The sequence below is a fragment of the Protopterus annectens genome, chromosome 9.part0 (assembly GCF_019279795.1).
Source record: "Protopterus annectens isolate FY-2018-M chromosome 9.part0, PAN1.0, whole genome shotgun sequence".
In the NCBI taxonomy this organism is placed as follows: domain Eukaryota; kingdom Metazoa; phylum Chordata; order Ceratodontiformes; family Protopteridae; genus Protopterus; species Protopterus annectens.
Genome location: NC_056743.1, coordinates 287287817 through 287314367, shown reverse-complemented (window position 1 = coordinate 287314367; position 26551 = coordinate 287287817). Strand labels below are relative to the sequence as shown.

General features: G+C 42.3%; 1 protein-coding gene across 2 annotated transcripts in view; it reads left to right on the top strand.

The window, feature by feature from the left end:
* USH1C (USH1 protein network component harmonin) overlaps positions 1–26551 on the top strand; it is a 3114702-nt gene that overhangs the window by 1470658 nt on the left and 1617493 nt on the right. For both annotated transcript variants that reach the window (XM_044082874.1, XM_044082873.1), the window contains exon 11: positions 15993–16049. In XM_044082874.1, the coding sequence (XP_043938809.1) occupies positions 15993–16049 (57 nt within the window). The remainder of the gene's footprint in view (positions 1–15992; positions 16050–26551) is intronic.

Below are 26551 nucleotides of genomic sequence, written 5' to 3'. Positions count from 1 at the left end.
ATGTATATATTTATATATATTTTTTGATTGCCAAATGAACTAAGGTTGATATATTTCCAGCAATGTAGTATATTGTCTTGGATAAAATCACAGACTTAATAATCTACTTAATAATTTGGTTAAATAAGAGGTACCACATCATTATATAATTTTATTTAAAGTACATAAGGGTTATATATTATTATGACAGCTACTAAGTCGGGCAGGACCAGCTCGAATGTCACACTGATGGGGGAAGGGATGTGAATTTAACATGTGTACCAATAACACTGTTTTACAGCACAATAAACCACTCCCTTGCCTGATAAAAAGTATATATATATATATATATATATATATATATATATATATATATATATATATATTTAGAAAGCTGGTGAGGAAATTATTACTCTATTTTTGTTTTACTTGGATCGCTTGTCTGTGTACTTAAAGGATTTTTGACTGGAAACAGACTGCCTGCCTTGCTTGGATTACTTTCGAATACTTAGTAATGCTATACAATTATATATTTTCTATTATTACTTTTTGTTTTGTTTTGTTTTGATTTAAGACGAGTTTACATTCACTACTTCTACTACTATTGTCTGATCTGAGTAATATACAGTGATTAACTAGAAATATATGGACTGAAAATTTTCCACACAGAGAAGTTTCTTACACTGTTTTGAAATGAATTATTTCCAGTCTATACATGTCCTTCCTATGATCACTTTTGCAGCATTGCTAACAAGTGGGATAGCCGACCAGGGATAGCCATACATCTGATCATTTAGGCTTCTTCTTCTTGTGCAGTATGTCTGACATGTGACCAAAATGCACCAAGGCTGTGTGGTACATGAGGGTCATATGGGAATGAAGTACTTCAGAACTTTCTTGCCACTAGCCTGAACAATGAACCTGTGTTTCTACGTTGGTCTGTCAGTTTTACAAACATTGCCAGTTCCGTTTGCCTTGGGCAATTAGGTATCCCCGTTGAGAAACTTTCTCCTATTATTCTTTTTTTGACAAAATTAACCTTTCTCATATAAACTAAGAAGGGAAAATGTGACTGTGGGAGGCATAAACCTTTCAGGCACAATCATTCTAAATATATATATATATATATATATATATATATATATATATATATATATATATTTTTTTTTTTTTTTTTTTTTTGCTTAGGAGCAAATTGTTCTATTTACCAATCTTTCTTTTCTATGACCCTCAGGTGCTATTTGTCTTTTCACAAGATTTACTTGGAAAATCAGAGACTCAAAGTGCTGGTGCATGTCAGAATGGATATCAACCCTTCTGGTTCAGATGTTCAATATCTGCCAAACAAAACAAGCTTAGAAAGACCAAATCCAATTGTTGAGCTGTCTGAGCAAACCCAGATGTCTCCTCTATGTCTTTTAATAAGTCTTCAGACTGTCTGAATGCTTTGGCTACTGTGTTTGGCACAACCATGCTGGAAGCAGACTTGGCATGGCCCCGTAGCATATCCACCCTAGTTGAGCAGATGACTGCCTCAGTTGTGAATGGAGAACAAAGGCTGGTTATTTCAGAGGGGCTCAACAGCATTTCTCAGATTCCTGTCTGAGAAGTAGTACCAGGTTGCCTTACTGAGGTACATCAAGGTTCTGAGCCTTCTTCTTATAAGTCCAAATATACCGAGAAACCACAGCAACGGAAATAACAGCATATACTGAAGAATAAAATATTTTATTTCTGATTCTGGTACCTCGGCCTTCGCCTTCAATGGAATAGTTAACATGTCCAGAAGCAAGTCTATAAGAACCACCTTCTAATTACATTAATTGATTAATTAAATGCAATTAGCAATGTTTCAAAAATTTAAAGCCACAAATACAAAACTTTAAATCTACCAATATAAAGCTATAAATTACCAATACAAAACTTATTTTTACAAATTCATTAATTAAACATACTTAAACATTTTTTAACATATTATTACTATGAATTCAAATATTACATTATAATATCACTCATATTTCCAAATTCATCCCATTAGGAAAGAGAGTATTGAAATTAATAATATACCTAGATTCCATATTTAATAACCTCTGTTGAAAACTATGGTTACACCCCCCCCCCATCCCATATGGTCTGGCAAATTAAATCTCTCACCGAACTCCCATGCTCTGCACAAAAGTGACTAGCCACAGGACTATCCAGCCTAGAATTTCTAATATCTCCTAGATGTTCTAATATTCTTAGTTTTACCTTACGTTTAGTTTGCCCAAAATACCATTTTTTAACAGGACAGTTACATCCTATAACATAAATAACCCCAAATGAGTTACAATCAAAGTGGTCAGTGGCATTATATAAAATGCCATTGATCCTAGTACCATCCAAATTCCTGATCTTATCACAAACTTTACATCTACCACATGCATAAGCTACTGCATTGGCCAGTTTTTCCCTTCTGCCTTTGTTCCTTACTAACTCCTTTAAATTTTGAAATCTACCATAGGAAAAAATCACATCCTTAGGAATAATATTTTTAAGGCTATCATCATTTCTAATGATAGGCCATAATTCCATTACCAATCTTCTTAAAATGGGAGAAAAAGCTGAAAATGTATTCACAAAGAAAATCCTATTTGTCTCATCATTTTCTTCCTTAAATTTATTCTCATCTTCCCCATTTGTTTCACCATAGTGAATTCTTCCACTACCTACAGACCTCTGAAAATCATGTGCTAACCCTAGTGCTTTTTCTACTTTAACTCGGGCTCTACCTATCACATCATGTGAATATCCTCTCACAAACAATTTTTCCTGTATTCTATCAAATTCCATATGAGTGATATTATAATGTAATATTTGAATTCATAGTAATAATATGTTAAAAAATGTTTAAGTATGTTTAATTAATGAATTTGTAAAAAGAAGTTTCGTATTGGTAATTTATAGCTTTATATTGGTAGATTTGAAGTTTTGTATTTGTGGCTTTAAATTATTGAAACATTGCTAATTGCATTTAATTAAACAATTAATGTAATTAGAAGGTGGTTCTTATAGACTTGCTTCTGAACGTGTTAACTATTCCATTGAAGGCGAAGGCCGAGGTACCAGAATCAGAAATAAAATATTTTATTCTTCAGTCTATGCTGTTATTTCCGTTGCTGTGGTTTTTCGGTATATTTGGACCTTCTTCTTATAAGCAAGCTCTTCCTCCATCTAAGAGAAAGCAGAAGACTAAGCATAACTCCCTCCCCCCCAACTGCCAGGGATCCTCAGAAGGAGTAGTATGAATTTTCTGATGGACTGTATCAGGCTTTGTTGTCTGTTAAGCCCCCACAGTTATTTTCTTGTGAACCCTCCTGTTTCTACTTCTTGACGTCTGAAGAGACAGATACTTCTTCAGAGGAAGAAGGTTTGGATTCTGATGGGGATTACTTGTCTTACACTAATTAGATTCATTCCTCTGTGGGGCATGTGTCTAAGAAATAAGATAGTATGTCTCAAGTCTGCTTTGAAGTAACTTTCGTTTGAAGATACAGTAGTTACAATGATGCAGCATTTTGATGGAAAGATAAACAGGTGTCAGGCACAGCTAAAAGATATTATGACTTGATGTACGTGCAGATCCCAAAACCCTCTGCCATCCCTTTGGTACTTAATTCTTCGCTGGATACCTTTGTTACTATTCAACCTGTAGTCCCCAAGAAGCCTGAGAGATTTTATAAAGTACCAGATTCCTGTAATTTTTGTGTAAGAATCTTTCTTCTGAACCTACAGTCTTTCCCCTAGAATGTGATGCTACCTTCTTCCAATGCCCTCCCAAAGGATAAGGATCATAGAGCTATTAATAGGTATGGAAAAAAATTTTGTTCCTCCTACTCTCGCCCTTAATGTTTTTAATTATCAAACACATATGACCAGGTATTTATTATCACTGTTGGGGGATCTTGATAAATTTTTGTCCATTATGCCTGATTCAGAGAGTAAGACTTCTGCATTTTCTTTCTCACTTCTGCTTGCCAGGTGACCAAGTATATTGGCTGCGTTCTAAGAAAGTTCTCTTGGCTTGGGTTCCAATTTCGTCCTGAGGACAACATTACATCTAAACTCTTGGACACCCCTCTGGATAGAGATTACGCTCTTTGGTCCTGCTGCTGCTGATAGTTTTAAGAATTGTCTGAAGAGAAGCAAGATAATGCAGTATTTAAACAGATCTCTCTCTCTCTCTTTTGTTCTTAAGTTTCAAAGGAATTACCCTTATAAGTCTGCTGCTTCTTTTGTAAAGAACAAAAGTAACCCCCACTCCAAAAGGATAAAATATATTCCTAAAAGAGATCTCAGTACAAAACTAATAATTTAAAGTGTCTCGACCCTCCCCCATTTTCTGACAAACTAGCCTTCCTGTGACTGTCCTCCTCTGCCTTTCACCCCCTTCCCAACCTCAGTCTACCCTTAACCTCTCTTTTAAGGGTACTTTCCCTATATATTTCAGTTTGGGAATCAGTCACCAGAGAGAGACTGTGTTCTTTCTGTCCTTCAGAGTGGTCACAGGATGCCATGGCTTTCTCTTCCATACAGGTAAAGCATCCCTCCTGTTCCATCAAACCAACATCATTCAGTTTCATCAATTTTCAGGTATTTATTTTTCCAGGGTTATGGAACTGTTCCTGCTTAGCAGATGTGAGACCGTTTCTATTCAGGGCTTTCCCTGGTTCTCAGAAAAGAAGGAAAATGGAGACCCATTCTGGCTTTGTCAGTTTTTAAATTGTCTCTGAGAGTTCCAAAACTCAAAATGTTTACTCTGCTGTCCTTACTTCACATGATTCTGCCCCAGGCCTTTTTAGTAACTTTGGCCAAAAATAGTTCATATTCCAATTCATATGGACCACAGAAAGTTTTTAATGTTTCAGAATATAATTTTCATCAGAATATAATTTTCAATCAAGTGTTTTGTCAGAGGATCATAGGAGGTTATTAGGCTGTTGGCCCTGAGGCCGTTATATCCCTAACCAAGAGTTTAGCCCATGTTTAGACAAGTCAGCACCCAGAGCCCCTGTCCAGCAGGGAAACATATGGAATCCCAGGAGTGAATTTTCTGTTTCCCATCCAGTTATCCAGGTTGCATTTAAAAAAGGATAATGAGGTACTCTGCTTGATATGGAGAGGGAGTCTGTTCCACAGATGGGGGAGTCTCTGGGACACATCTGTCCTGCCAACAACTCCTGTTGATATCACAGACCAGGTTGAGGTCGCTGGTACGGGTTGCTCGAGTGGTGCTTGACTTGCAGATATGCAGCAGTCCCATCAAGGCAGGGTCTGAGATTGCTTTGTATGCCAGACAGAGGTCACCTCTGAGGAGTCTGTTTGAAACTGAGTAGAAGGACAGGACTTTGAGTTGTTGTGTATGGTAGGTATTTGGGTCCCTGGATTCTCCTGGTGAGGAACCTCTGTGGTCTCTCCAGCTGCTGCATATGCTTTGCAAGGTGCATGCCGAAGGTGGCGTTGTACTCAATAATTGGCCTTATAAGGGAAGAATACAGGGATCTTATGACCCCTTTTCCCCTGGATGAGATGCCCTTACTTATGAGGTGGGTCATGTAGAAAGCTTTCTGTACAACGGAAGCAACATGGTAGTCAAAAGTCAGGTTGCTGTCAACCTGGGTGCCCAAATTCCTCACTACTGATTGTGTACTTAGGATTTTGTTATTAATGTGATATGTGGGGACATCACTCTCCCCAAAGGGGATGATGATGCATTTTTTGGTATTCAGCTTGAGGCCATGTTTCTGGCACCAGTCATTTGTTTGGGTGAGACCCTCTTGGAGGACATCCATATCACTTGGAGAAATAATGACTGCACCCAACTTGCAGTCATCTGCAAACTTGGTCAGCCATCGCCCACTGGTTTTGGCCTGCACCTCAGAGAAGTACATCTCGAATAACAGAGGGCCCCAAGACCAATCCCTGGGGTACGCTGCTCGTTACGGGTCTACTGCTTGAGGTGGCTTTCCCTGTTTTGATTAGGTGGGTTCTGTCAGTGAGCCAGTTTGCTACCTATCTGGTAACATATGGATTGATGCTTAGTTGAGAGAATTTATCTACTATGCCTGAGTGGGGAATAGTGTTGAAGGTTTGGGGCAGGTCAAGGTAGGTGGTGTGCACCATCGTCCCCTCTTCTGTGGCTTTGGTGACTGTTCCAAAGAAGTCAACAAGATTTAACAGGCATGAACTCCCCTTGACAAAGCCAAACTGTGTGGGGTTGAGAGTTTGGAGGTAGCCAGTGTCCCTGTTAATGAGGTCCATGATATTCTGTTCCATGGCCTTGCAGATCAGGGTAGTTAGGCTGATGGGTCTATAATTTCCTGGCTCAGTGGACACTCCAACTTTGTGTAAAGGGGTGACAGTGGCTGTCCTCCACTTGGCTGGGACAAAGCCGGTACTCAGTCTTTGGTTGAATAGGGTGCCTAATGATGCTGTAAGTTCATGCCTGAGTTCATGTAGGATGCAGCCTGGGATGTTATCGGGTCCCATTGAGGCTGTATTTTTTGCCTTTGTGAGGGCAGTGATGAGCTGTTCCTTAGAGATAAGGGGTGGGGAGGCAGGTACTGGGGATGTCCTGATTTACTGATGGTGGGGACAGAGGGGAGAAAATGTTAATCGTGTTTCCCTGTTGCAGTCATTACACTAGGGTTATCCTGCTGGCAGGCTACCCGCAGTCGGCCTGAATTCCAAAGTCCTGGTCCAGCGTCAGTTGCTGTCGCCTCTTCCCTGCCGTCAGTGCGCCAGGGGTATATAAGATGCAGCCAACGCCATTTTCTTCAGTCTTTCTTGCCGCGTGTTCGCAGGTGCCGGTCGGCCGACTCCTGAGATTTTCGAAATTGAATTTCAGATCCGCAGTCTTCAATAAAGCTAAGTACCCCGTTGGGGAAACTTTTTCTTGCTCCAGACCGATGTCAGTAAAAGTTAACAATTGTATTTCTTGTGGGAAGCAAATACCTCATAAGGATTTTCATTCTTACTGTATTCCTTGCCTACGCCCTGACCACGACGTCGCTAGTTGTCGGTTTTGCGCTAGATTTAACCAACGCACTATTAAGCATCGGTTTGATTTTGCTTTACATTACTTTGGCCGAAGGTTTAACTATATAATGCCGTCAGAACAACCGATGACTGGAGTTCATAAAAAGCGCAAGGAAAAAGAAAAGGACAGGCATCCGAGGTCCAAAACCGATGACGAAGCCTCTTCTAGGCCAGTCGCCGGTTCTCAGTGAGGCGCTTTCGCAGCCCCTGACACCTGCTACCTCAGTGCCACAGGCCGCCTCCGACTCCCACGTGGGACATCTAGGCCTCTGGAAACTTAAGGTATTGGGCCTACGGAAACTATTCCCTCAGATGGGTTCGGAGCCGCTGAGCAAGCATCGGCTTTTGAGGGTGTTTTCAGACCTACACAGCTTACTATCAAGACCACTTCAGCAGCCAAGGCAAAGTCTAACACACCTTTAAAGACAAAGAAACAAGTACAGCATTCTCCTGGACAGTCATCCATGCCTAAGAAACAGATGCTTAAAATGGCCGAGGACATAATTACTTTGATCAGGGGTTCCCATCCCCCTCCTGAAAAAAGGCCTAGGCAAGACACTGACTATGATTCCACTGACCAGGTTTCTATATCTTCTGATTCCTCTTCAGAACAGGGATATTCTCTTCCTCCCTATGAGGACTCCGATGCTGAAGAGTCTATTCCTTCAGCCTCTCCTCCTGAGGACTACTCTTTTGGGGAAACCCTGCACACCATGAGGGAGCATTTCCACTGGGAGAGCTAAGATTATTCAGAGTCCAAGAAAAGGCTTAGAGATTTTCTTTTATTGCCTCAGCACAGACCTCTTGCTATTCCTCCTGTGCTAGACATTGTAGATGATGTATTTTCTGAGTCCAATCTGTCTCCTGATTCTTTACCCCCTGCACCAGTTAAGCCAGATAGTTACTACAGGGTTCTAGATTCACATAAATTTCTTTATAAAAACCCTGCTGCTGACCCAGAAACTATATCTCAGGGTCCCAAAGGGGTCAAGGCTTCCACTGCAAAAAAACCTGTTCCCTCTGATAGGGATTCTAGAGCACTGGACAGATGGGGGAAAAAAGTTTAAACTTTTCCTACTTTAGCTGTAAGGGCTTTAAACTGCCAGTTTCACATGCTTAAATATCAGTAATACCTAATGTCTCTGCTAAAACAGAAAATGCTGACAAACTCTGAATGTCCTGAAAACAAGGAAATGCAGGATTTATTGCATGCAGCTGAACAAGTGGGAAAGCATACTTTACAATGTGGTTTTGATTCACTAGAGGCTTCTTGCAGGGCCACAGTTACAGGCTCTGTCATTCAAAGGCATGCTTGGTTAAAAGAACAGAGTCTGCCTGATCATGTTAAAGCAAAATTATTGGATGCTCCATTACAGCATGATACTTTGTTTGGTATTAAGGCACAAGAGGTGTTAAAGAAAATGGAGGATAAAGCGAAATCAATGCAGACAGTAAAGGATTTCTTACAGGTTCAGCCACCCAGATTTAGCAGGAACTGGCCTTCTAAAAATTGGTCCTTTCCAGTGTCAGACAGGCCTCAAAGAGGCAGATACAGACACCGTAGAGGCAGATCTCAGCCCCAAGGCTTATACAGGCCTAAACAATGGGGTGCTTCAACCTCCAAAGGCAGAGAAGACAAATCACAACCTTATAGAAACAGTCCCAATGACTTCCCACTACCAATGCCAAGCACTTACCTTTTGGCAGCACCCTTAGGAGGAAAACTAGCACTTTTCTCACAAAATTGGCACATGATCACCCAGGACAAGTGGGTACTGAATATTGTTTCTCAGGGCTACAGATTCCACTTTTGCACCCTCCCAAGGACAAAAGGTATGCCAGCCCTGCCACACAAGCAATGGACAGAGGCGCAAAAACAAATTTCATCTCTCTTGGACATGAGGGCTATTCAAAGAGTACCATAGCAAGAGCAAGGGCAAGGATTTTACTCAAGACTTTTCTTGGTACCCAGAAAGGACAAAGCCTGGAGACCAGTACTGGATCTGTCTACTCTAAATACTTTTCTGGACATTCCAAAATTCAAAATGTTGACAATGCAGCAACTTCTACCCATGCTGGGCAAGAAGGCTTGGATCGTAACTTTGGACCTCAGAGGCATACCTGCATGTTCCAATCAGACAATCTTGCAGAAGATACCTCAGATTCATAGCTGGCTCAATGCACTACCAATTCTCTGCACTGCCATTTGGCTTATCTACTGTGCCCAGGGTCTTCACAAAATGCCTGGCAACAGTAATTGCATTTTGCAGACAAAAAGGAATTCAAATATATCCCTACTTGGACGACTGCCTTATTCAAGCAGAGAGCAAGGACATTCTACTAAAGCATCTGACGTTTGTAAAAAGATTACTAATTTGCCTAGGGTATAACAGTAAACAAAAAAGAAATCAAAACTAGTGCCCTCTCAAGAGATAATATTCCTGGGTGCAAGCTTAAATACAACTGCCCAGATGGCTTATCTCACGTAGACAAACAAAGGCAACTGACTCATTACTTCCAAATGATGGCAACAAAACCCAGTTACCTGCAAGAAAAATTCTGCAGGCTTTGGGCTTCATGGCATCCTGTATTCTGCTAATTCCATATGCAAGACTGCATATGAGGAAGCTACATTAGTATTTAAAAAGTGTTTGGATTCAGCATTGCCACAGTCTGGAAACAATAATTACTCTCATTCCCTGCCTACAACAAAAGTTTCGATGGTGGGCATTGGCCTGTCACCACAACAAGGGACAGGCATTCACTTTACCCACAGCCAGGCAAACACTAACAACAGATGCATCAGATTATGCCTGGGGGGCACACATGGTGGGAAAATGTATTCAGGGCACGTGGCCCACAAACCAAATGCATCTTCATATCAATCAAAAAGAGATGCTAGCTGTACAGAATGCCCTGACAGCCTTCAAGGATCTACTCCATCCAGGACAACTATTGCTAAAGATGGACAATACTAAAGTCATGTGATACATAAGCAAGGGGGCACAAATTCCTACCCCCTCTGCAGGCAAGCCATGACTTTGTGGAACACAGCATTGATCTATCAAGTGCATCTGCAGGCACAATTCCTGTCAGGAAAGACAAATACTCTGGCAGATGAACTAAGCAGAAACCTCATGGACCCTCACGAGTGGAAACTAGATCCACAAGTCTTCGGCATGATAACAAGGAAATGGGGATGCCCATACATAGATCTATTAGCCTCCCCTCACAACTGCCAGCTACAGAGATTCTGCAGACGGACTTATCACATACAAGCATGGAAGGTGGATGCTCTATCATTCAGCTGGAAAACCCTGACAGTTTATGCCTTTCCTCCATTGCCGTTCCTCCCCAAGGTACTCCTAAAGGTCAGACAAGAGAAGCCCAAAATTATTCTGATTGCCCCAGATTGGCCACGCCAGCACTGGTTTCCTGTCCTAAAGAGCTTGTATCAAGGCCCAGCCTGGACTTTACCTCAAATTCCTCATCTTCTGACCCAACAAAACAATCAGATCCTGCACAGCCAACTTAGAACCTTAAATCTGGCTGCATGGTGAAAAATATAACCACTCAAAACACACCTCTCTCTAAAGCAGTTATGGATGTCATTTTGGAAGCCAGGGGGCCCAGCACCAGAAAATCTTATGCAGAAAAATGGAAGAGATTCCGTGCTTGGAATCAGGCACAAGGAACTGAACCGCTTGTTCCAAATATTCCACAGATTTTACAATACCTAACTGAGATGCTGGACAAAGGCCTATCCTTCTCATCAATTAAGATCCATGCCTCTGCCATTTCAGCTCATTACAATACAGAACCTCCTATTTTTTCACATCCACTGCTAAGGCAGTACCTCAGAAGGGCCAAAAACATAAGACCCCCAAGGAGAGCACCGATACCTACATGGGACCTAAATTTTGTCTTGGAAAAACTCACACTGCCTCCTTTCGAGCCAACCAATACAGCTGAGATAAAATTCTTATCATGGAAAACAGCTCTGCTCCTAGCAATAACTTCAGCAAGGAGTCTCAGAGTTACAGGCATTAATGGCAGTGGAACCTTTTATCATTTTTCATTTGGACAGGGTTTCTCTAAGGACAAACCCAACATTTATGCCAAAGGTAGTATCCAGTGTGGCTCTTAACCAAACCATTGATTTGCCTACTTTTTATCCAAATCCCCAGAATAAAGGGGAGAGACGTCTGCATTCTTTGAACATACACAGGCAGCTACACTTCTACTTGGACAAAATTAAAGCCTTCAGAAAGACTGAGCAACTTTTAGTGGCATATGCTGCAGGATCACTAGGAAAGGCTATCTCAAAGCAGACCATTTCAAAATGGATAGGACACTGCATTTCTTTCTGCTATGCACAGCATGGCAAATCAGTGCCTAAGGGCATTAGGCCACATTCAGCCAGGGCAGCAGCCTTTCTCAGAGGAGTACCAACCAAGGAAATTTTGGAGGCTGCAACTTGGAGTTCAGTGCACACTTTTACCAAGCACTACCACTTACCTCTTTACTCTAAATCCAGAGCAGGCTTTGCCACTGCAGTTCTGCAGGGCCTCATAGCCACTCCTAATTCTATTTAGACCCAGCCTCCCAACCTCAGCTTTGGGATTCAACCCAAGTGTAATGACTGAAACAGTGAAACACGATGAACATAGTACAGTTGTGTACCTACCATAAATGTAGATGTTCGACTGTATTCACTGTTGCAGTCCAGGTTACCCACCCACTATCCCCCTTTCTTTGCTGGGACTTATCTCTACTTCTCTATTCTATACAACTTATGTGGTGTATTTGCTTGTAGATGAAGGTATTGTTTATTTTACTGTATGTTTTTTATAAGCAATGTTTTTAGCCTACCCTTTTGGGGGTACCTGACATCTGGGGCAAGAAAAACTGAAGAAAATGGCGTTGGCTGCATCTTATATACCCCTGGCGCACTGACATCAGGGAAGAGGCAACCGACGCTGGACCAGGACTTTGGAATTCGGGCCGACTACAGGTAGCCTGCCAGCAGGATAACCCTAGTGTAATGACTGCAACAGTGAATACACTCAAACATCTACATTTATGGTATGTACACAACTGCACTATTTCACTGACTCTGTCAGTAAGTAGATTGGCTGTATCTACAGCATTTGTGTATGTGGTGTCCTTGACTACAAGTTATGAACAGATCTGGGTGCTTCCTTTGAGATTGTGGACATTTGTGAAGAAGGACTTATGATTGTCTCTAGTAGATGTGGTCAATTTTGACTCAAAGTTGGCTTTAGAGGATTTCACTAGTGCTCTTATTTCCTTATTCAGGCTAAGGAGAGATTGTTTCCGATTGGGCACCTGCTCCTTCTTGGTCCTGGACTGCATTTTTTCCTTTTGTTATATAGTTTATTTATTGCAGATGTCCGCCAGACAGGTTTACTCTTCCTTGTGGAGGATGATCTTATCCTGTCCTGTCTTGTCCTTTGGGATCTCTGTGGCACAAAGTTTTAGCAAATTGTCCAACTCTAATAGTTGCTTTTTGCAGACTTCAAGGAACTCAGATTTCCCATACTGGGATGATTTGCATCTTCAGGCTCCTACTAGACTCCGCTTTACAGTAAACCTGCTTCTTTTAAAAAATCCAGTTTGGTTCACTCCCAAGATCAGGTGTTATTCAGTTGCAGGCACAATTCTATGTTAATGACTACTTTTCTTCCTCAGGAAACAGTTACCTTTCTAAAGGAATGCCGTCAGTCCCCTTTTCCCTTGAATGTGACCTCAGCAGATGAGATCTTGAGAGCCCAGGCTTTATGACCTCTGTTGCTCTTATAATCTTTTGGGCTTATCTCCACATAAGGAAGATTCAGTGGTACCTCATTGTCATTCTCTGAACTTCCCAATTCCTTTCTTGCCATTCATCAAGAGACTTTAAATGGTGGATCACCCAGGTATCACTCAGTTCAGAGATACCTTTTGTAGTTCCTCTGAAATGTCAGACTGAGAAAAACTGTTTTATGAATGTAAAGGTTCAGAGAGTATGGTCCAAGGACAGTAAGCCCTGTATAGGTATCAGGGAAATGAAGGTGTTAATTTCTAGCCTTATAATCCCATTGTCACCTGTGGACTCCAGGCATTCTTCAAATATGTAAAGGTCTGTGGTACATAACCCAGCATGGTGGGACAAGATCATATCACCTTTGTAGGTTGGCATTGACTGTTTGAGACTTAGCCGTACAGTCTTCTTCTTCAAGCAGTTTGCATTTCTTCAAAAAACAACTCAGATATGGATTAGTTGAGCAGAGCCCAAGCAGATCCTCACGAATGGATGCTGAACCGAAAGGTCTTTGTGTAGATTGTTCATCAGTGAGGTACTCTGATGGATATCTTTACCTCCTGTCAGAACAGGTAACTCAGGTTGTTTTTGCAAGAATTGCACGCCCAGAAGTTTGGAGAAGGGACATTTTGCTTTCCTCCCTCCCCTAACTCTGATTGCCAAAATTCTCTTGATAATTATAAAGTTAAAGCCAAAAATATTGCTGTTGACTCCATACCTGTCAATTTTCCAGATTTTTTACAGAATGTCCAGATGTCTGTCTCGTATTTTTGTTCTGTTCCTCATAAATTTTTTTTTTTTTTGCAAATCACCGAGGATTGAAGTCAGTAAATAATGACATACATTTGCACTTCAGACTTTACATGCTTCAAAAAATGCATGCTAACACAAATTCTGTTATTCTAGCAACTTTTTAAGATTATAAAATCAATATTTAAAATCTGTCCCTATTTTGGACCTTGTTCTCCGATTATTGTAGCAGTTGTCAAGATTTCTTGCTGTAAGAGGTTGAAAGGTATGGCTGACGACCTTTTGGCCCATGCAATATTGGTTCCTCCTTCTCTTTCATCTGGCACAGGGCAATCATTGCAAGTTACCTCACAATATAGAATTGGTCACAAAATGCACAAAAGTAAAAGGGCTTGCTAATTCATTCAAACCTCCAGAGTCTGAATCCAACCCTGTAGATGACTGGATTTTAATACCTTTTAAGTACAGATTCTTCAGCAGATGCATAACAAGTATTACACAGGGCCAGGAAAATCTTACGTTTCCATATAGAGGAGATTTTCTATACTGTGCAGCCGAAATTAGTCAGTACCCATATCAAATGGGTGTCCTTCTAGTTTTATTTTGTGTGTGAGAGCTGCACACTTCTGAGCTGTCAAATTCTTCCAGAGCAGTATACCTGTCAGCCATTTCTCCCTGCCTTCCTTTGGATCCACCATTGACTTCATGTTTTGAGGTCAGTTTTTAAAAGCTGTTCTTCACCGCAGGTCCACTAGAAGATCCATTCCCCTCCCTGGGACCTGAATTATATTTTCGAAAAGTTAACTCTTTCCTCCGTTGCACCTGCTTCCACTGCTTTTCTAATATGTTCTACTTGGAAGGCAGTCCTACTGTTTGCCCTTAATTCTGACATCAGAGTTTCTGAACTGCAAGCTCTTATGGCCTCTCCTCCTTTTTTGGTGTTTCATAAAGATTAGGAAATGCTCATGACTAACCCTTTTTTTATGCCTAAGGTGGTCAGTGAGCTATCTTTGTACCAGATCTCCTTACCGTTTTCCCTCCCTGCAAACAAGGTAGATGTAATTTGGCATTCTTAAAGTGTTCATAGACAATTGAGGATTTACCTTGACAAACCCAAGTCTATCTGAAGATCAGATCAGTTTTTCATTTCCTTTCATAATACAAAGTTGTGTCTTCCTGTTTCCAAACAAATAATTTCTGTATAGAATTATTCAGCCATTTCTTTTAGTTACTTTGTTCATTGTAAGGAGATTCTGGTTTGTGGGTTTGGTCAGAGCACATTCTACCAGAACATTTGCTTCTTATGGTGCCTTGTTCAAATATCTTGATTCCAGATCTATTTTGAAAGCTGCTACTTGGTCCTCTATACTTATTTTATCAAGCATTATACAATTGATGCCATTTCTAGGGCTTGAGCCAGTTTGTTAGGTCCATCTTGCAAGGTATGTTAGTTTCCAACTGTACTCCTTATTCTTCCTCCCTGGACACAGAAAGATTTGGGACTCTTCTTATTAGTAATACAGTGAAAGTGCTCAAAGAAAGGACATAGTACAGTTGCGTAGGAACTTACCGTGTCTGACTGATCACTTTTGTGGTATTACATTTCTCTCTACTTTCCCGTAATTTAGTACTTCTTTTCTGTTTTTGACCAAGGTGGTTTCTTGTCCTTCATTCTTTTGGTTGAGATTTTTTTTTTTTTTTTTTTATTGACTGTCTTTGTTGCCTTCCTGACTTTTGTGATTGGGGCAATAAAGTCCTGTGGTACTTTGTACCTGTATGTCCCTTATGTATCTCATAGCCGTGGGGTGCTGTGGTCATATGTTGGATGTACAGCGTGAGAGAATGATGCCTAGTCTTTGATATCCTGTATGGATGGATAGCAGTATTTGATGAGATATCCCCATAAAACCGCAACAGTGATTAGTCAGACATCTGCTGTTATGGTGAGTTCTTACACAACTGTACTTTTTCTCTGTGCTTTTATTTATGATTGCATCATGTTCATCTTGAAATGCAAATGTTTGTCCTTACTACTTGGGTTTGATCATAGCCAAATAAAATGGTCAATTTGGCCACCCTACCCAATCCATTAACACATAAGTAAAAAAAAAAATCATAATTTAGTAAATATGCATTACAATTTGCTGGCAGTTTGTAGCACCAGGTGTCCTTTGTATCCTCTTTAAATGAACTGCTAAGTAGAAGTGTGTTCATGGAAATATACTAGAAAACTGACATTACATTACAATATGTTTTTTATTTTTGGGAAAAAGTAATTCACTTTTGCAAACATCTTCTTGACCTTTTCTGAATATTGTGCTACTATTCAGAAAGTACCATTAATATATATTTTCTTTTCTAGGCAGTTAAAGTGCTAAAGAGCAGTAGAAGTCTAACCATTACTGTGCTAACTGGAGCAGTAAGTATTATGTTTTACAAAAAAATAATTGAGCTATTTTAATAAACGTATATGTTAAATGGGTTATCCACTGAAAAACTCTGATGGAGCTAAGATGAGAGTATATATTTAATAATTTGAGTAAAAAGTTGGCTTGCAGTCTGCGATTTTTTTTTCCCATTACATTTTTTGCATGCTTTTTTGTCAGTTACTTAACTGATGGTAACATTTAAATTACCATCAGACTGTCTGATAACCCTGTACTAAATCATTTAATTGAGCTCTGCATGGCTTGTGAAGAGGGGTGAATTGTGAAGGACACCCACCACTTACAGACATGGTCATACAAGATTACTTCAGACATGGTCATCCAAGATTACTTATCTTGTTTCCTAAAATATAATTTTGTGCAGTAAACTTAAGCAGGGATAGGCATGTCTCCCTCTCACATGTCACCTGAGATGCCAACTTGGTCAACCTGTATAGAGGTGTTATGGCCTGTGGGGCCAGTGTTAGCATTTTGTCAGCCCTTGCAATTTTCAAGTTGGGGCCCCCTGGATACTTCAATTGTAAGTATCTCCCTTTCACTGCCACACCTCTTAAGCAACCTTTTAGTTTATGCTTCAGAGTTTTAGGATGCACAGACTGAACATTGCAACAGGCCTGTGTTCCACATTGTGTTGACCCATCTCACAGAAGGACATTCACAGTTACTGGCATTTAGTTGCAAAAATGATACATTACAATGTGAAGTGGTGCACTAGGCACTGCCTACCGTTTTACCCCCCCCACACACACACACACACACACACACACACACTCGCACACATATCATCCAGTACTCCCCTATATTTCCCCTCATTCCAGGATCCCCACACCACGTGCATTACTTTTTGTTTCTTTTTCTTATTTGTTCTTCAGCTTTCAAGAAGCCATGTCTTTCTGTATGCTCTGAAGTGAACTTTAACATTTTTTCTTTTAACAAAACACTTTTTATCCAGTGATGGTTTGAACAGAAATTATAATTAAAGAAATACATTTTCTGTTACTGTTCAGCTTTCATTTTCCTTGCATCCTTTCAAAACACCTTGTCTGGCCAAGCCAACATAGTATAAACTGTTTGGGAAATAACTCAGTTAAGCCAGGGCCCCTAGATGTCATAGGGTTATAGATGATCTGAGGTGTATTTTAGAGCACTTTCACAACTTGTTAATCCAGTGATGGCCTGAGCAAAAATCATTAGTGAGAAAATAATTTCAGTCTTATTTTTTTTTCTTTCAAGGAAGATATAAGCTGTGCCCATGGTTTAATGTTCAAAGCTGCCAAAATAGTAGTGCACAATAAACAAGACAATTGTGAGAATACACAAATCCTATTTGGGAATGGTGTCTTCTGTCCTAACACTCCTTTACCAAAAAAAAAAAATGATCACTGCCTGTGTATCCCTCTGTTGTTAGACTGGGATGAAAGCAGAGGATCAAATGGCCATAGCCATATATTTCAAGTGATTGCTGTCATACATGTACATAGAATGCCTTCTCACTCTACTGGAAGCGATTACTGGAAAAATATTCCTCTTTGTTCATACTAGACACTGCCCCTATACAAGCTATAATAAATTTCTTTGTTCATCTTTGAGGTCTGTTGGAAAAGTAAAAGGAACAATGATCACACTGCCCCAGCTCCAACGCAAGTTATAATGACCTCCTGTGTACACCTCTAAGGTTTGATTGTGGTGAAAATAAAAGAAGTAATGACCACACCATCCCCCCCCCCCCACACACACACACACGCACACATGCACACAATCTGCAGCAACCCTATGTACACATCACTGAGCAGGGCTGTTTTTTGAATGGGTGCTGTTGAGGGCAGAGACCACCATTAAGTCCATGTCGAAATCTTTTCTTATATTCTGGGGTGTGGAGGCCCCCCAGACTCCTAGAAGCTGTAAATGTTTGAATGTTCTGTGATATATTTTGTGACGTCCCTGCTCTGGGCCAGTAATCAAGGAGCCTCAGTCATCACCACTGACACTGATGAGGGACTTTCACTTTGAAAAAAATAGATACACACAGTATTTTCAGATACAGCTCTCTGCTGCACCAAGCACAATTTTCTTTAATAGCACACAGGGAACACACTCCCATCTTGGGGCTGAGTTTCCTCCCTCTCTCCCACCAGGCCCTAAATAAAAATTCCTCACTGATCACATCTGTAGAATTGAGTCCTCTGCCGAATGTTCCAAGCCAAGTTCTTCATCACCCTCTCTGTGAAACCAGTGCCCTGTATCCCTCCTACAAGTAGCTAACACATGCAGTCTTTGAGATTTGATTTTCACACACACACACACACACACACACACACACACACACACACACCTGGGCTGGAATAGATTTACCAGCTATGACCCTGTACGCAGACTATAAGGTAGATAGTACTACAAGAACACTCCAAAGCTAGCTACTCTAAGGCTGTTACGAGGGTACCCAATTATACTGAGTAAATTAATACTAATACAAATGGTAGTGTTTGACTGATGCAGCAAGACTTTCAGGAGGGGCCAGTGGCACCTATTAAATAAAAGTACTGTCAAAGGTTAACATATTCTCTAAAAGACTAGCCACTATGAAAAGTTTAAATATATTTAATAATAAATAATAAAAGAACATGAAAATACTAAATATCTATTTATAGTAGACAGCAGAGTTTCAATCACACAAAATATTAAAAATAACACAGATGGAAAGGTTCACACAGATACAGAAAAACAATACTTAACTAATCTCATTGTATTTTTTGACTGATCTAAATTATTACTGTCCCCTAGTTCACTTACTTGAGCAAGGCAAAATGAAGTGTTGCGAGTGATCCACATTTGTGAGGTTTCAAAAACAGACTGCCCTGAAACTTCTGTCTCATCTAGTATTAAAACATCATTTCATTGCTGGATTACAGAATGACAAAACATACATCTGGTCACTTGCCTTATGGCTCCTGCACTACCCTTATTACTAGAAACTGAACCAGAATGTAGCACATGTGTGTCATGACACACACACACACACACACACACACACACACACCTTTGTTAACATGTGATGTGAGAGTGTTCAATCTCGCCGTTTGTTCTTACACATGGGTGTCGGAGCCGATCCTCAGCTCCGAGTCGGCCGCTTAGCAAAGCTCTGCATCTAGGAGAAGCTCGAGACCAACCTACCTCCCACAATTCCCTCTGCCTCTACCTCAGATCTAGTTTGCCGCTGCAACCGATCGCATCGTTTTTGAAGAGCTCTGAACCAACTTTGGGAGATAAGCTAAATTCTTACCTTCTTTTTCTTGTATAATCTCATCTTTTTGGCATAAAATTAGTGTGTGTGGGTCTGGTCATCCTTTTGGCTACTCTCTTATATATATAATATATATATATATATGTATATATATATATATATATATATATATATATATATATATATATAGTTTAGTTTACCTTAGGACCTACCCCACCTTCTTACTGGATTAGGATTGATTCTGCAATTTTTATTGCTGTGTTTGTGGACTTACATTTAATCATTTGACAAAGTGTTTTTTTCTGATATTGGTACAGTTTTTTTTTTTCCTCACAGGATGTCTGAAAAAGTCAAGTCGGGATTTAAGAGGTGTCAGTGTGGGCAAAAGATGTCTGTCACTGACAACCATAGCTCCTGTGTCTACTGTCTTGGCCCTCTCCATCTACAAGAAGACTGTTCTATCTGTTATTCTTTTAGTGGAAGGGTCATGACAGATAGATGCAGGAAGCTAATGGATAGAGGTCTTTTGAAGCCTGCCTTCCAAGAGGCGCTTGACAAGTCAGACCAGGCTTCTAAGTCCTCGAAGGAGTTGAAGACATCGGAGCCCAAGTCATCGGCTCCGAGTTCTTCGTTTAAGGTTCGTTCACCGGTTCCACAGACTTCGGGGCCGAGTGTTGAACTTCTTACTGTGACCTAGCCTCGAGTCTTGGAACCGGTGTCAGAGCTTCCACCTTCTACTATATTGAGGTCGGTACCGTCCTCGGTTCCTTCGACTCGATCTTCCAGGCCTCTCTCCGACACCGACGTAGATCGTGTGGTGCAGAAGTTAATGGAGAACACGGCCCTGTCCAAGCTCATTTCAGTCTCCTCCCAATTGGTGTCGAGACTCGAAGGCCTTCCCTTATCTCCATCTGATCCTCCTCCAAGGCCTACTCAGCTTTCCGAGCCGGGGGATGTTGATCTGATGATAGTGGAGCCCTTGGTGCCGGAACCGTCCCTTCCTCGGTCGGCACTGTTGACCTCGACTCCGTCGGAACCGTTGGTGGACTCGCGGAGCCGACAATCTATAATTGGCTCCGGGACCGAGAGTCGAACCGATGTTTCGGTACCAACTCTCCCCCTCGGTGCCTCGGCATGGATCACTTCGGCTCCGTCCTCGGGGTCAATTCCCTTGGCCTCCGCTTCGGAGATACGTCCGCATTCTTCGGAACCGGGGGATTTCTCGGCTCGGGGTCCAGGGGCCTTTGACCTCATGAGGAAGGTATTGTCTTTTCAGACAACCACGTCAGCAGAAGCAACTTCTCCCTCCCGTAAAGGTCCGTTGTCTACTTCTGCACCCACGACTACAAATAAGCGTAGAGCACCAGTGTCTCAGCCACTCCCAGAGGGAGCCCCCTCTTCCTCGGAGGCCTCATCGGATGCCCCTCCCGATGACGTTCTGAGGAAAAAGTTGTGCAAGAGGAGACACTTAGATTCTCCACAAGAATCTTTAACATCGGATACTGACTTAGATGAGTCAGAAGGGTCCCCAAAACCACCCTCAGAGGATGTCTCCTTTGCTGACATCCTGGAGATCCTGAAGCAGAGAGGTGATTGGCAGGCCCTTCCCCCTTCTGAGGATGAGTCGGTTCTGCTGAAGGCATTTGGTGCTCACCCTTCCTCCTCCTGGGTCACTCCGCCCTTCGAGTTAATGGAGTTAATTGCTCGAAGGGCGTGGGAGGCATCTGACACAGTGGAGCCAGTTCCCAGGAAACCTAACAAGTACATAACGGCCCCTCAGGACAAGTCATACCTTACTAAGGGAGTTCCAGTGGACGCTATGGTGGTGGCCGCAGCCACTAAAAAGGAGATGTCCGAATCTTCTTCGTCTGCCCATCCTCCTAACAGAGACTCTAGGACCATGGACAGATATGGGAAGCGCATTTTCAGTTCAGCGACTTTTTCCATGCGATCGCTGAACTACTTGACTCACTTCACACGATTACAGAGGGATCTAGTCAAGGAGTTGGGAGATACCCTCCAGGGTAATACAGATGCTGCTGTCTCGGACAAGGTTACAGCACAGCTCAATACCCTTACGTCTATTGTGAACTCGTCCATGAGGCTCATCTCGTATGCGGCCGAAGGGTCGAGTAGGGCTGCAGCTTCAGCGATTGCTCTTAGTAGACAATCCTGGATGTGGCTGTGCTCCTTTGCGGAAGCCTTCAAGTCTTCCTTTACTAACGCCCCTTTTGATGGTGCCACTCTTTTTGTCCCCAAAGTAAAGGAGACCCTAACCCGGTGTGAGCAGGAGGGAAAGACTCTGTCTGCTGTCGGAGTCCATTTTTCCACCCCATCCAGACCGTACCCCAAAGGGCAACAAGGTGGAAAGATGTGGTTTCGTAAACCCCAGGGTTCTTTCCCAGGCACACAGGGTGATGCCCCCCCAGAGGCAGAGGAGGGGGCAGAAATGGAAGATGCCGCCCTGGCGGCAGAGGGGGTCCGCAGAACCAAGGTGACAGGGATACCATCCTTGGGAAGCCTTTCCAGCACTCCTGAGAGGAGGCCCGACTGTCCTGCTCTGGAGGCAGTCGGGGGTTGCTTAGCTTTATACCCTCAGGCCTGGCAAAGCCTTACTTCAGACAATTGAGTAAAAAGCATTATTACCAGAGGTTACAAAATTCCCTTTGTATTTCCCCCATTACCACAAAAAAGATTCCCAGATGTACCACCCCATCTGCGAAAACATGCAGCTATAGAAATCTCAAAGCTGCTGGAAAAAAGAGTCATCCAACCAGTCCCGGCGGACCAAAGAGGATCCGGAACTTACTCAAGGTTCTTTTTAGTTCCAAAAAAGACAGGGGACTGGAGGCCGATTCTGGACCTAAGCACTCTCAATACATTTGTGAAGAAAGAAAAGTTCCAAATGGTCACGCTTCAATCGATCCTTCCGTTTTTACAGAAGGACGACTGGATGTGCTCAGTAGATCTCAGGGACGCCTACTACCACATCAAAATGGCCAGAGTGTCCAGAGATCACCTGCGCTTCCGGCTGGGAGCCAGCCACTTTCAGTTTCGGGCCCTGCCCTTTGGTCTAACCTCAGCCCCCAGGGTTTTCACCAAATGCATGGCAGTGGTAGCGTCTCACTTGAGACGCCTAGGATTCCGGGTGTTTCCATATCTGGATGACTGGCTCCTTACTGCCACCACCGAGAGTCAACTGACACAGGCCAGGGACTACACAATCAGCCTTTGTGCTCAGCTAGGGATTTTGATAAATTTCGAAAAATCTGCGTTACAGCCCTCGCAGCATATTTCATTTATAGGGGCAGATCTAGATACCCGCTCTTTGCTTCTAAAACTCCCCTCCACAAGAAAAGCTTCCCTGCAAGAACACGTATCTCTCCTCCTATTGTCCAAAAAGTCCCCAGCCAATCTAGTCCTGAAAGTCTTAGGGCTCATGTCAGCTTCCCTCGTTGCAGTTCCCATGGGGAGGCTACACATGAGAGTTCTCCAATGGCTGCTGTTCGCACAGTGGTCGTTCCAGCAATTACCACTGACACAAGAGATTCACATAACGAATACCTGCAAAGCACACCTGTCTTGGTGGTTACAGAATCACAACTTCATCAACGGCCGACCGTTTGTGTTACCCAAACCGACAGCCACAGTGACCACGGACGCTTCCCTGATAGGGTGGGGGGGCATCTTTCAGGGGCAGACAGTCCAAGGTGAATGGTCCAGCTTAGAGTACAACCTGCACATAAATGTTCTAGAGATGAGGGCAGTGTTTCTAGCGTTGCAACACTTCTCCCGCCTTCTACCTCTAGGGACTATTACAATACAGACGGACAATATGTCCGTAGTCTGGTACATAAACAAACAGGGAGGAACCAGGTCTTACCAGTTGTGCAGAGAGGCCATGAGAATTTGGCAATGGGCAGAGTCCATGGGTCGCTTTCTAATAACAACGCACATCCCGAGGTTATTCAACGTCATAGCGGACAGGTTGAGCAGAGCCATCCTGTTACCTCACGAGTGGTCCCTCAATCAGAAAGTGGCGGAAAGGATTTTCCGCAAATGGGGCCAGCCTTGCTGTGATTGTTTGCGTCTCCAATGAACACCAAATGCAGAAGCTACTTTGCCCTTTTACCCCCTCCAGGGGATGTCCCCAGGGACGCTCTGATTCACGATTGGCCCCCGGGTCTCCTGTACGCTTTCCCTCCTATACCACTGATCCCAAAATTTCTTCAGAAAGCCAAAGACCAGGAGAGGACTATAATTCTCATTGCCCCATTCTGGCCATGACAGATTTGGTTCCCCTTTCTTCAAGCCCACCAAATGCAGGAGCCCTGGATTCTGGACCCAGTGCCAGATCTGCTGACTCATTCGTCAGCAGCTCCTCACCCGTCGCTTCTATCCCTCAAGTTAGCAGCCTGGCTGCTCCGCTTCCCTACTTAGCCAGGTCTGATCTTCTTTCTCCAGCGGTTCAGAACATTCTGGTCGCCTCCCATAAGGCTTCCACTACTAAAATCTATTCCAGTAAGTGGAAACGTTTCGTCTACTGGGCGACTACACAACATTTGGATCCTTTAGTAGCCCCCCTAAACAAGATTTTGGAATTCCTGTCCATTTTGTTTCACCGAGGAGCCTCTACTGCCACTTTGAAAGTTCAGTTGGCTGCTATTCCAACTTTCACATAGGAGAAAACGGAGCTCCTCTTATGGCTCATAGGCTTTGTAAGGCCTTCATGAAAGGGTCCTTTCATCTCAGACCAACAGTTAGGTAACCTACAGCTCCTTGGAATCTAAATTTACTTTTGTCCCAGTTAATTTTACCACCCTTTGAACCAGCTTCTTCCTGTCCCTTAAAGTTCTTGTCCTGGAAGACTCTTTTCCTAGTAGCTATCACTTCAGCCAGACGAGTATCAGAACTTCAGGCACTTTCCATCAAACAGCCATATTTAATTTTTCACCCTGACAGGGTATCATTACGCACCAACCCTTCCTTTCTCCCTAAGGTCTGTTCAGTTAACAACATTAATCAGTCCATTGAGCTTCCTACATTTTTCAAGAACCACTCCAACAAGTTGGAATACATGTTACACAAATTGGATGTTCATAGACAACTCAGATTCTACCTGGATAGAACTAAGGACCATAGGAAAACGGACCAACTGTTTATAGCCTTTGCGGACAATAAAAAGGGCATGGCAGTGACGAAGCGCACACTTTCTAAATGGCTAACTGATTGTATAACCTTCGTGTATTCTGGTTCAAGCCAGATTTTGTCCACCAAACCAAAGGGACATTCTACTAGGTTCAGTTTCCACGTCTCTGGCTCATGCGGCTCGTCTGCCTTTGGACACTATTTGTGCAGCCGCCACTTGGTCTAAACCGCATACATTCATTACTCATTATAAAGTTGATAGGACTTCCAGGGATAGAGCATCTTTTGGTTCCACTGTGCTCAGGAACGTTCTTCCATGAGTCACTCAGGGTAACGGAGCTAGGGATGCTACCCCATGTGTAAGAACAAACGGCGAGATTGAACACTCTCACATAAAGAAGTTATGTCCTTACCATAACGTTCCATGTGGAGTGTTCATCTCGCCTTTGTTCTTACATCCCCACCCTCCCACCCTCAGGTCTGGAAGAACGTACGGGTTTAGAAGTCTGGTCTGTTTGTCTCCCACTAGTGGTCTCTCTCTTGTTTCTACTGGCTTGAGCTAGTGTCCACTCCTTGTATACTTAGTTATCCCTGTTATACTTGATTACCTTGGTTATTGCTGGATCTGGTATTGTTTTGCAAACTAGATCTGAGGTAGAGGCAGAGGGAATTGTGGGAGGTAGGTTGGTCTCGAGCTTCTCCTAGATGCAGAGCTTTGCTAAGCAGCCGACTTGGAGCCGAGGATCGGCTCCGACACCCATGTGTAAGAACAAAGGCGAGATGAACACTCCACATGGAACGTTATGGTAAGGACATAACTTCTTTTTATAGCATTTGGGGTAGTAATTAGTTCACCCCTGTGGACAATATAGTAGGATTTCCTAGTCCTGGGTTTCACAGACATTTCATCTCTGGCTACAGTCAAAACTGTAAGGTACAGTCTTTATAGCCTAAACCAGATAATTTAATTTCAGGCTATTTTTCAAAATTAGCTGGATTGAGAATAACCTGTTCTCTTCCAATATCTTCTGTTACAATACATTAATTTTAACAGTTACAATACACTGTTGACATACAGGTGTATTTCTTTTCTGTCCAGCAGGACTCACTGTTGGTACATTTTTAACTCAAGCAGCTTTACAAATACATTTTTCAACATAAACATCTGTACAAATCCGCTTGATATACAAATGACATATAATTCTGTATAAAACTCCAGCTAGCTGTGCTGGCATATGTTACACATCCACTGCCCTACTTATCTTGGCATAGCTAGCACTACCTCACATTATCACATATTTTATGCTTTATTTTTGAAGTATAATTACTTGTTAGCTGCATTTTTACTGCTGTTCAGAAGAGTTATGTATGTGCCCAGCATTATTGTGTGTGCACAGATAAACAGTGATATTTTTTACATACACACACTGCACGTTCACCTTCACTGAAGCTGGAGGAATTCCATTTCATGTGCTGCATGTTTTTGAGGTACTGCAGGAAACAAGAGCACATGTACAGATATACACACACACACACACACACACACACACACACACACACACACACACGGAGGGCACGTAGACTCCACATAGGAAAAAAAAACATAGCCAAGAACACAACCAGAGCAAAGCATCATGAAGTGGCAAGGCTACTCACTGCACTACAGTGGCAATGAACATTTGCTTTCACACACATCCTCTTCCTGCCAAACCACTACTGATGGCCACTTATGTGCAAGGACAGTATTTGTGACACTAAATGAATGAAAAACTTACATACACTGCACCACACACAAATTTTAACCAAATGGTTACTTAAACTTCTTACACTGCAACACGCATGCACTCACACAAGCAGGCATACATACATGCATAAGTCATAGCAATGCTAGTTTTACATTGATTTCAGCAAACAGTGCATTGTGCAACACTAGTTCTGCCACACTAGGTCAGCGACTGTTGTTTGGCACTTGTCAAACAACAGCAGGGTTAAGTCATTTATATTTATCTCATAGAGGAGTAATGTATTCCTGTCACTGAACCTGATTTCACAGAATGTCCCTGATTTTGCCTAATAATTTTGCTC